The sequence below is a fragment of the Haliotis rufescens genome, unplaced genomic scaffold (genome assembly GCF_023055435.1).
Source record: "Haliotis rufescens isolate VD_foot unplaced genomic scaffold, xgHalRufe1.0.p SCAF_1, whole genome shotgun sequence".
Taxonomy (NCBI): domain Eukaryota; kingdom Metazoa; phylum Mollusca; class Gastropoda; order Lepetellida; family Haliotidae; genus Haliotis; species Haliotis rufescens.
The window spans coordinates 63,962,908-63,975,528 of NW_025963779.1; the positions used below are offsets into that span (position 1 = coordinate 63,962,908).

The window sequence follows — 12,621 nt, forward strand, 5'->3', positions numbered from 1 at the left end:
CACTGAACCAATGTAATAGGCGTAATAACAATATTTCATTTTCAACATAAGAACTCTGCATTTGATGCAGGATGGGTTGATGGATGGGTGTTTATAAATTATTTATTTTTCCAATCTGAAAAAGCACAAACCTATGACGAGTTTATGTAAAGATACTGAAATTAAACTCACATTTCAAGGTGTGAAGAATACTGTTACTGCATAGTTTAAAACCTTTACACAGAAACTAGGTTTCACAGGGAACATACCACGCTGTTTATACCATGAGTATCTTCAACCTGAAGAATTACAAATACATAAGTAGAACAGTTTATCAAACTTTATTGAATCAAAAGAATACACGAAATGTGGAAGTCTAATATGGAGAACGCACATCAAAATTAGGGTTAGCTAAAGACAAGTATATCTGTCCCTTCAACGAAATAGAAAATACATTTTAATGGACAAAGACTTCTGTTATTGCATGTTTGCCCCAATACAGAAATGTTCCCTTGGACAGTAATCAAAATGAAACAACCTATGAAGATCCGGGTAGAACAGGTCTTGGGCAACCCATGCTTGTGTGATTATATTGGTTACGGATGACGGGTAGCAATGCATACACTCACCAGACTGATCTAGATAATTAACAATTACATACACTACAAAACGTTTGCTGTGGACGGCTTTTCATATTGAATTCGCGTATGATTGTCACAGTTTGATGACTTTGAACCCAGACACAGCTGTGCTCTCCTTAACCGACACAGTTGCCGTTTAGCTGATCCTTCCTCCTTCCTCGTTTTCTAATCCTTTACACTATGGAACAGTTTATGGGCTGCAGAAACAAAGTCACTGCAGCCTGCAGCCGTGTGCAGCCATATCTCACATAATCTTATGATAAGGACCATGAGTATTCTCCAAATATTTATCTATATAGGATATAGTTTGCAGATCCTACTTATGTTGTTAACTCAAACAGTTTTCAAAATTTGGGTCAGAGTTCTTGAAAGCGTGGTCACTATTTTGGTAAGTGACATCATCAACATAAAATACGAAAAGTGAACATGATCCACTGAACTTATGAAGTAGGTGTAAAGGTAATATTACAATTTTCAACGTAAGAAATGTGCATTTAATGCAGAATGGGTCTATAAAGAAGTTATGTTTATAAATGATTTAGTATACGAATCTGGAAATGCATATACCCATGAAGAGGTTATATAAAAATATTGAATTAAAACAGAACTTTCACCTTTACATTTGAAGGTGTAAAGTATACTTTTACGGCAACACTTTAAACACATTCACAAACAGATTTCACAGTGCACTTGTATTATCTTCAACCTGAAGAATTACAAACAAGTAGTGAGTGAGTTGGGTTTAACGCAACTTTTAACATTATTCCAGTTATATCACGGCGTGTCAGCTGTTATTTTGCCTATATGTAGTTAACCCACTGTTTAGAAAACAGGTTTCAGTTGGAACTATATTGATTGTTGTCACTGACCGACTGCCAAATAACCGATCTTTTGACGTAATATATATTACTGCTCACATTCCAGGTAAACTTGCAATGTTTAGGTATTGTTTGTGAGAGATGAGAACAGGTTTTTCGACGACAGATTTAAGAACGACATTATCATAAAGAGGTTATCACGCTTGTGTGTTGTAGGATGCTAAATTGGTAAATATTCTGTATTACTAATAAACACAACGTATTAAGCTCGAAAGGTCTCTCTAAATACAATGTTTATTCCTAATACAGGATATTTACCATCCAAAAACACATTCAATATATTTTGCTTTGCGCGGCTTATATATCGAATTCGCACATGAAGGGACGGTCATACCAACAGGAGATGTCGTTGAACCCAGACACAGCTGTTTCCAGACACTCGCTCGAAGTAGGACAGTTAGCGCTAGGTTTATTTATGTTCCATCTGAAGTAGGTAAAATTATCTCCAGTCGAGTACTTCCAGCCGCCGTCCACAGTGCACCTGCCATCGATGAGAACTGAAATTATGAGTAAATTTAGTCGTTTATTTCAGCTTTATCCAATGTAATGTGACATCTTATACTTAACAATCAATTTTTACATCATCTTGTATCTGTTTTTCCTGCTGATGCACAAAAGCAAGAAAATGCGCCACCTTTTCTCAAAACGTTTCCATTTGTTATTGATGTACGAATACACCTAAATACTAGTATATGGACACTCCACTCTAACAAGCTATACAGCATATCGTTGAAAGACTTTTGACATCTTGATTCAAACTTGGTAAATGGTTACACGACGTTTATGTTTTCTGGGTGTGTCGTTTTTAGGGTTAACGTACGAGTTGTTACGATAGGAGTTTCAATCCAATCCTCATGATACTGATAAGTAAACAACGAACGAGCGAGAGCAGTAGATACATGTGAAGAGTCGAGACCCCCGTAGCCAATTGGACACTCTTGTGTAATTAGATACCAAACGTGTATTACGAACTAAGATTTTAAAGAGCATTATACGTCTTGAGATAGGTACAGTATTCAAGTTCTTAATAGGGCACGGGTGACCCAGTCGTCTGAGGCGCCGCGATTGGCAGTGCAGAGTTGCGTCCCTTATACACGCCAGAAACCTATGATTGTGGGTTTGAATCCCGATTCGCCCCGATTATGTTCTAGGTTTGTCAGCACCATACCCGTGCTCGTGGGTTTCATCGAAGAAGTAAACGTCCGAAACCTGCATCACTTCGGGCTTTCCCCCAACATTAAGCTGACACGCCGTGATATTACTGGAATACTGTTAACAGCGGCGTTAAACCCAACTCACTCACTCACTCACACACTTAAGGCCTTAATAAACCTTTCAAATTGTTTAATGGTAGACATGTGGATAACACTCCATATATATGCAATCGAGGCCCTATTCGAGGCCTTCTTTTACCTGCCTTGCTTCTAATCCATTTGCAGAGTGCTGTTTGGGTATCTATTACGAAACACCGAGAACCTGCCAGCTTCCAACTATTCTGGATTCCACAACGGAGGCAGGTCTCGTTCAAGGCGTGCAACATGACACTATTCGGAACATCCATAGGTGCACTAACATTCATGATAGGGCATGTTACTCATTGCAGCTGCTACTTATATCACCCATTGTATAAGTAATTTATTCTAAACCTAAAACTATGTTTAAATATAAATTATTGATTATTTATTGATTTGATGTGTTCATTTACAGATTTCACAATTTAGTTATTAGCATACCGATTTCCTGCTTCCGCAACTTCAAAACAAAAGCAAGTATTTGATAATACAGCTACTATCATCATAGGCCCATCTACTTTCTTGGTCAATAAGTGACAAAAATACACACATTGAAATAATAAATTATCAAATCATATTTCATGAGAGGTTATTAAGCTATTCGGTCAGCTTCAGTGTTTGGTGTCCACATTCCACATCTTTTAACGTACACTCGAGCATGCTCTTTCTTCCAAAAATTTGAACGCCACCGGTGGGGCAAGATGCGCTGACCTTTTCTGGTTTCTTCTATATAGGTTAGTGATTAAAAACACACGCGTAAGATACAGTCAGATTCGTTGGAAAGAGAGAAAGGAGACGATAAAACAATAATCACGTCCGTCGTGTATCGTACTCCATATATACAAATAAAGAATCTCCCTTGTACAAATGTATTCATATATAGTTTAGTGTTAGGGCACATTGGATTTATCTTGGCTGAATGAGCTGATATGGGACTTCAATTAAATCTTTTATTTATGCATTTAGTTAATTGATAATTATTCATCACATTCAGCATATGGTAACACAGATAATATCAATTTTGTCTTATTAATTCAGTGACGTGCAGCTAGTGACAAATACATATACATAATTATAATATTGGAAATTATGATATTAATATCAGATGATGTGAAATAGCAGGATGCAAAACATTCATCGAAAGAAAATCTAGGCACTGGACTAGCACTTCTGACAACATAATAGGGAGACAGTTGTTAAGGTTTCATGTGACTGCTTACTGGGGTTCTGTGGCCAAACGGCAGACACAAATTCATCCTTCGCACTTGACGTGATTCTGATAAGATGGCCACCCTCGGAGTTACAGGTCCTGGTAGCTTTAATGTGGGTCACTTTCGTTCCACCGTGTATTTTGAAACACACATTCACCGTGGAATTATAATCATATCCACGATGACTTGGACAGCCATATCCATCTGAAATAAACATTCTCTATTACAGCTATTGCAACTCGAAATGGGAACGTCAAACTGTCAATGTTGTTCAAACGAAACATGTGATAACATATCATGTACCAGTCATGCTCTCATCTTCTTTCCACAAGGAAACAGTAAGTGTCACAATCTTCCGAAACAATATTTACATAAACGAGATGTCACACGTACGGTTTTATGGAGCATTGGGCAAAAATGTGAAACTTAATTAACATAAACGCGACTTATCCTGCCTGACATTCATGTAATACTATTATTGTTAATATTCAATTACGTGTACACGTTCTCAGTGTGTGTGACATGGATACATACTTAGAACAAACAAAATTTATTATGTTTAGGGTTCATTTGAATCCCATAAGAAAGTGATCTAAGAACATGCATCTGTTTTGTCACGTATCACGCATTATACATCAAGCTTGTAGAAGTCTATTATTAAAGATGCATCTAGATGAGGCAGCTTATGTATTCATATGTATTTGTTAAAGCCCAACCCTGATTAAAAATCGAATCGTTCGTGTTTGAGCGTCTGCCTCAATCACCGTGGGCGCACAGGGTTGCGCTATAAATAATCTCAAAAATTGTGCACCGATGAAATACTAATTTCATTGCACCGTCATAAAATAACAGGTCAACTTTATCTTTCTTCAGCTGTTCATTACAAATTCATTTCCGAAGCAACGCGACTCGATCTACGTCATAAATTAATTTATAGACTAGTAGCTAGTCGCTAAAAAATATTTATAATATTGTCACAAAATAACTTACTCTCTTGTAAGTTGAGGTTGGAGATAAGAAACACATATAAAAAATAGGGATGGTCTTATTTTAATGATACTTGGCATGCCACACAACGAAACAACAAAATATAAATCTGGGTCACGGGACCCGCGAAGTTTCTAGGAGTGACTTCGGCACGGGGTACTTCCGGACAAATGTGAACTCTGCCAAAATACATTGTTACTGGGCAATGACAACATGTGACTGAAACGACCAAAAAACTATTTTCATCCTTTGGAAATATTTTCGACCAATACCAGGGTTTTCACGATCATTGTCATCCAGATTCCAGCAGTATGCAAGACGAACACGACGAAAACAAACTTAAAAAATCATCGATAGCCTTGGATATTTAAAAAAATGCTATTCATAAACTGCAAATACACCGACCGTACACTACAGGAATACGTTTAGTGCCGTGAATACAAGCGCATGTGTGTGTGTGTGTGTGTGTGTGTGTGTGTGTGTGTGTGTGTGTGTGTGTGTGTGTGTGTGTGTGTGTGTGTGTGTGTGTGTGTGTGTGTGTGTGTGTGTGTGTGTGTGTGTGTGTGTGTGTGTGTGTGTGTTCCTACCGCAAATGCCGCTTTAAACACAAGGTTTAATATCTTAATTAGTTATCCCACTGAACATTGGTCAATGTGTGTTTCATAAAACAAAGATTTGTGCAGACAGAGACTGTATTTCCTCCATCGAAAACACGCTGCGCTAATCAAAGCTGATGACTTTCTAAATCTCTGTAACAAATGTTTTATTTGGGATAACACTTTCTTAGTAAAGTACAGATTCTTGTACTTGTTTGCGATCTAAGTGTGGAAGCCTCGGTGGCTGAGTTGGTTAGATCGCTGACATTTTGTGTGCTGCTATTAGGTGCCTCACCCTGGCAGGTCTGGGTTCGAATCCCGGACGGGACTCAACCAAAAAATGTACAAGGATCTGTACTTTACTAAGAAAGTGTTATCCCAAATAAAACATTTGTTACAGAGATTTAGAAAGTCATCAGCTTTGATAAGCGCAGCGTGTTTTCGATGTAGGAAATACAGTCTGTTACAGTTGACCACTTTCTTAATTGCATGGTGTATACATATCTAAATCTCTGTTGGACACACTCAGTTGTTAGACCTATAAATGAACCAGCACATAGGTGTCTATTGCCTTCCCCCGACTTCCTTAATCACAATTCCTATAGGGACTATTGTGCTCATCATCGTTCGCAATTATAGACCCTCTTTTTCTGAGTTTACAAAGGCTCATTTTCCATAATGCTCACACATCCCATAAGAATGGATAAGGTATAGTAGTCAAAGCTCTCTGACATAGAGATTACAACACGAGTGTCTGTTGGATACCATTTATCCTACAACGAGTTGTTTCAAAACGTATCTATACGTTTTTATAAAATGGCGTGTTAAATGACAACAGTGCGCGGGATTTCCAGAGGAGGAGTTTCGTTGATTGAGGGATCGTATATACATAAATGTGTCACGTAAGTAATCAGAGACATTCTGACAATCTGCGTACTTTTACTTGTTTTGAGTTTTCCAATGTAACCAAGAGAATCATTCAGAAGTCCAGATAACTACCCTCGTCGTTGTGCTTGATTTAGCGTCGGTCATGGCGTCACACAAGACGGAAACCTTTACGATTTCTTTGAATTTACCATCAATGTAATGTATATATTTGCAATTCTATAATTCGTGCAACGATACTCTTCTCATTAATATTCTCAAACGCGTGATCGAGCTAATGTATGCACCAATTAGACGAAAGTACCTCTAAAAGGGCTACATAGTGTAAAATCTGAATTTTTACATTTCAGCAAGTACAGTTTTCCGAGCACAGTGTTCGTTTCCACACCAAATTTATTTCGCTTGATTTCATCTAAATAATTTGTATTGGTGACAAAGATCATTTGTCATTTGATTCTAAAATGTATGAGGAATTCAGCGATGCATGTTTCCCAGCTGAGTTTGAAATATACGTGATCTAATAGGCGTCTCTTAACCGTCATTTTGTAAACAATATGGCGGAAGGTACACTTCGGCGTTCGTGTATGCCTATTATCCAAAACATTCTAAACGATTTTAGGCTTATCAGCGACGTTTCAGAATTATCATTGGTGATTTGATGAAAAACACTGATATGCTACTTTTTCTTCGAGTAAATACCCGATATTTATATTTGTGAACACACAGGAAAATATCGTTGTGAATTTCAGAAGTCACTTTCAGTAATTATATGTTGCCTAAAATGACAGTAAATGATAAACAGAACAGGGAATTCAAAACTATGAAGTGTATTAGATTAATATTGCGTTTTTTCTACTTCGAAGTGAGGGTTGAAGATGAGGTACATATATGTCGCTGTTGCAACCAGGGGGGGGCTACACTCTAAAAAATGTATAACATTGACATAACAACAGACAATGTAACTGATAATGATAACAAACAAACTCGTATACGAGGACGAGTTTATTATCATCATCATCATCATCATCATCAATAATAATAATAAATTAATTAATTATACGGTCCTGTGGTTCAACACAGACGTTGTGAACATTCGACTGAAGCACGAGCAACTTATCAATGACTACGTTCAGGAAAGTAGTCCGTCATAAACTGACTTCAGGTCATCACCATTGAGTAGCCAATAAAGGGCCTGGAATTCGATCTCACACATATGTTTGATACCAGTTACCTCAAATGGGTTTCTCACCCACAGGTGTGTACGAAATGTTTTTAACTGTTTATGAAGTTACACACTGTCCAAAATAATTTTATGCACAAAAACTGCCCTGTCCTTTGAATGATGCTGGGGAAATGAAGTTTGTGGTTACGTCACAATAAGTGCCTTCAGAAATAAGCCAGAAATATTAAATGCTACTGCATGTGCATAATTTCTATGAAGTATGTTCAATATCGTATTAAGGTTTTGTAACTCTTCATTCACAAATTTAATGTTTCTAACTTATACAACAAAAGGCGTACGGTCCGGTATGACTTGGTGTTCTGGTATTAACAAGTAAGAACAACAAATGAATTATAAGTATATGTAGGAGGAAAGTGACAAGTATAACTAATAAATAAATTTTCTCATGGCATAAAGTGAGTGAGTGAGTTAGCTTTTTGCAATATTCCAACAATATCTCGGCGGAAATGGGCTTCACACATTGTAGCTATGTGGGGAATCGCTCCTGGGCTCAAACGCTTTAACCACCAGGGTACCCCACCGCCCCGTCATGGCATAAAAGAATAGTGTACCTATGTAGCCATATTACGTTCCAGACACAATCCTTCTATGATTAAGTTACTACTTAATGGTGAAAGGTTAAGTAGACGTAGCAGCAGTGGCAGTACGGTGTGAATATACCAAATACATTGACGATATTTTGTTTCATTGTACAAGATGAGGTGAGAAGGAATGGGTTATAAAGTCGCGTTTATGCGTTTTTGCGTGCGTGCATGCATGCATGCGTGGTTGTGTGTGTGTGTGTGTGTGTGTGTGTGTGTGTGTGTGTGTGTGTGTGTGTGTGTGTGTGTGTGTGTGTGTGTGTTTTGGGTGTGTGTGTGTGTGTGTGTGTGTGTGTGTGTGTGTGTGTGTGTGTGTGTGTGTGTGTGTGTGTGTGTGTGTGTGTGTGTGTGTTTTGGGTGGGTGATGTGGGAGCGAGACTGCTTGCCGGTCTTATAATGCTCGCCCACTGAGATACCATACCGACGTCAAGTATCATCATTCATTAATACAATTACAAGGCAACTACGGAAGCGAGAGACATTTACACACACTTTATAAAACCAAACATGATCGTCACACGCATCGAATTCGCTTTGCATTCTATTTTAGTTATGCAAAGAGCTACTACAGACATTATATATAATCAAGCTATCTCATTATGCAATGTACCACGACCGATAGATCCTGGGTCCCAATGAGCGTGACGCACCCGAGCACTTTCGCGACTTTCAATTTGATTTAACGTAAAAGGTTGAGCGTGGTGAAATTAAGTCAGTTTAAACTATCTGGACAGATATCTAGACTTCCGTTGGTTGCTCCGGTTGTGCAATCAGTGTCCGCATTCAATGAACATACACAACTGCACGACCAGATCACTCAAAGTGAACAATTCCGATCCAAAGCATTCGGAAACTCCTTGAAAGTGTGCCTGAATTCTGCTTTGTGGCTCAAACAACCCAAATGTGAAAAAAAACGTAAAACGGCATCAGTCCGTAAAACGCTGTGAATTGGTCACGTATGTCTTGTCTTATTCCGATGGTGACCTTGCCCTTCGTTCGGTCAGATACCATAGAAAGCCCACTCGTTTCATAAAAGTGGTATATAGCGAGAATGATTGTGGTATTCTCTAATAAACTGCGGCATGGTATCTCAGTGGGCTTGGACTATAACTCGGCATCAGTCCGAACTACACACACACACACACACACACACACACACACACACACACACGCACACGCACGCACGCACGCACGCTCGCGCCATAGTATAAGACTTTGTTTTCCAAGTTCTTAAAGGAAATGATTCTAAAATATACATTACCCTTCCTAGTGTGTTTATATGTTTGGTTCATAATATGAGGGAAAGGTACATGTTCCCTGTATCAATCAATACTCCTTGTCATTGCATAAACGATCCTACATGCGAATAAATATACAGAATATATCGCTTAAACATAATACCATTCAGTTTCAAATTCAATGTATAATTATTCCTGTCACCTTCAAATCTTTTATAGTATACATAAACAACACTGTGTTTTGCACTGCTACCTGCAGATCGTGTCCATAAGATAAGACAATATATACACAACACGTGTTAACGTATAAAACAGGCTAGGCGCTTAGGATTTATGTTCAATAATGCGTGGCAATTATTTCGGGCGGGACACACGCGGGAGAGTGTATTTCACGACGATAGTGAGTTTGAATTTTTACATACAGGAAAGTGCTAAGGTACGCACTTGCGATGCCGGGTGTGTATGTGGGTAAACAATGATGATGTTAAAAGACAATGTTTGAACATATACAAAAGCAACCTTTGATAAATGGCTCGTATCCATGTTTCCTTAATTCAGCTCGACAACCCATCCTTTTTTATATATGTTCTGCCTGTATTCAACAAAGTCGCTTATTATAAAATTCAACATGAAATATTCCATTGTGGAATAAGTGAGAAAACTCTGAACTGATGTATTTCAAAGTTTATGAAACTATATGTGCCAGTTTGTTTGCACCAGCTCCCCAGTTACAGTCTTACATATTCAGAATGACTATCTCTTTGTTTCACTGAATTGTTCTGAAATAGATTCTATCTTGTTTGATAATCTGGTACGACCGTGTGCATGTGCAGTGATTTGGTCAAACGCATGCCAGGAAGCTGTTTCACATTATGATTGCTAAGACGAGACAGGTTCACTTACCTCTGTTGGTATTGTAGATGTCGAGGTCGGTATTGAGGTCAGTTCCCCAGAAGGGAACCTCAAGCCTGCCTGGGTAGGCGTAGCACTGTTTGTTGTATCTGTCGTAAATCAGGGAGACGCACTGCAGGTTTTTCAAGCAAGCGTTGAAGCAGTCAAGCACATTCTCCACACTTCCTGGCGGGGCTATGTCCGAGGGGAGGAAGTGCAGCAGAGAGAGGTGTAGCTGAAGTTTCACGAGCGCCATGGTGCAATCTCAGGCTGTATGAAGAAACGTGGCAGGCTTTGAGTTTCAGGGGAAATATCTTAGCTCATAACAGGATATGTAATTTTTTTAAAACACATTCCATTCTTTCTGAAAACTGCTCGCTATAGGCTAGGGTTTCGAGAATCATTCAATATAAAAAGCAATTATGACTTTTTATATAATTATCTCTTCCATGCAAAAAGAATGGACTCAATTACCAATGTTCTATTTCCTGTTCTTTTAACCTCCTGTTACCCATTAATACAAAACGAGAAACTAAACTAAGGTAGCTTATGTATGTCTTAAGTCAGCCTTGTGCCGTGTTGGCACTGTTCTTCCACCATATACTAAAAGCTAGGCTCAATAAACCATGTTGACAAACATTAGCAGTTTCCACCTGATTATATTGACATATATTCTAATCCATTATGCATCTTAACGTTCCTACTAACCAACACAAATCCCATATATGTGGAGCGTTGTAATTAATAGAAGTAAAAAAAGTTATTTGCTTTTCTCCACATTTTAGTTATGGTCTCCAGAGGTCATATGAAGCCCACACTTGACACCTGACATTGTATTATATTTCACTTTGTTTGGTCTCAGTTTCTTTCATATGTCATAATGCACTTGGAATCCAAAGGACAACCCTAATATTTAGTACGTATTTAGCATACACTGCTTTAGCATATGTTGTCGATGACAATGACACATTTCAAGATATATGAATTGGCAATGCAAGAGAATAACCGGACTAGATTTTCTACCGAGACCGATTCCACTTCTCGCAAAGGGCAAATAGCTGTGGACATTATATGAATGGATTCGACCACTGAAAATCAGTGATGAGACCAGGTTTTCGCCCGACGCAGCACAGCAGTACTCCTGCCATGCGACGTCAGTCTGAAAACAAACCAGACAATCAAGTCATCAATGAACCACGAAATCTAGTGACACGAGAGTATGTTCAGGCGAGAAGGAGCAAAACTATCATTGCTTCATGTAGCCGAGACGGACAAACGACCGCTTGATGTGAGTCCATGTTAAAATATAGATACTGTATGCATTCATACTTCCAACCCAACAATATTAACAAAAGCAATCAGCAGATTCCATATTCACCCTGCTCTCTGACATGATTCGTGCAGAACTCGTGCATGGTATTCAGATAAGTCATTGAAACAGACACTTTCTATACGTACAACATTGCTGCTCACGTTACTTCTAGCAAGAAGGGTATAGTTAATACAGCAGAACATGTTATTACCTCTGTTCAATCTCTGTATAATTCCAATACCTATTTCTATATTATTGAGCATACATTACATCTGGTGCTTTATGTACAAAAACTGTATTTCAAGTGAAAGTCATGTACAATAATGTACAAAGTGAATCTCTATAATATTACTTACAAACTGGTGAATGTCCGATACGGCAGATGATGGTGTAGCAGGTTTAGTTATGAAAGATACTTTCTATTTGAATCGAAACACCTTGTCGTTGCGTTTATCCGTCGCATTAAACTTTTATCAAGAAATTTATCTGGTGTGGATTTGTTGATCCTTCGTTGTCTAGTCAACGCTAATGATTTTGTAGGTAACTTCGGTCCTTTCAAGGTGCGTCTAATGATTACAATTTATTCCAATAGTTATAATGGTTTTAAATAAAAGCTTCCCCGAAAGATCAATAGACATTTCTAACGCACTTGTTCAGCACTGAAGTTTTTCATTTAGAAATACTAAACCAAGGAGTTGTTGAACAGTTATAAATATTATATATATATTCTACATATAACATATATATTAATGATAAGTTCGAAACTTGGAATAGGTTGTGTCAAGCCTTCATGAACCACGAGGTCGTAGTTGTTTATTAAATTCATCCTGCCTCATTTGGTAATGGCAACAATAAAACAAGTTGAACAAAAAAGTCGGCAAGCCAAC

At 38.1% G+C, this 12,621-nt stretch overlaps 1 protein-coding gene across 2 annotated transcripts; it reads right to left on the reverse strand.

The window, feature by feature from the left end:
- Window positions 1-304: 304 nt before the first annotated feature.
- On the reverse strand, window positions 305-12,195 carry LOC124142412 (aggrecan core protein-like). Of its 2 annotated transcripts, none has more exons than XM_046510870.2 (4): window positions 12,091-12,195; window positions 10,435-10,692; window positions 4,011-4,205; window positions 305-1,995 (listed from the first exon to the last, which is right to left on the reverse strand). In XM_046510870.2, exons 2-4 carry the CDS (start codon window positions 10,676-10,678, stop codon window positions 1,796-1,798), a joined length of 639 nt encoding a protein of 212 aa, XP_046366826.2. In that variant the 5' UTR covers window positions 10,679-10,692; window positions 12,091-12,195; the 3' UTR covers window positions 305-1,795. The 2 variants fall into 2 exon arrangements, with proteins under 2 accessions (XP_046366826.2, XP_046366824.2); XM_046510868.2 differs by lacking the exon at window positions 12,091-12,195 and adding an exon at window positions 10,897-11,034.
- Between the last annotated feature and the right edge of the window lie 426 nt (window positions 12,196-12,621).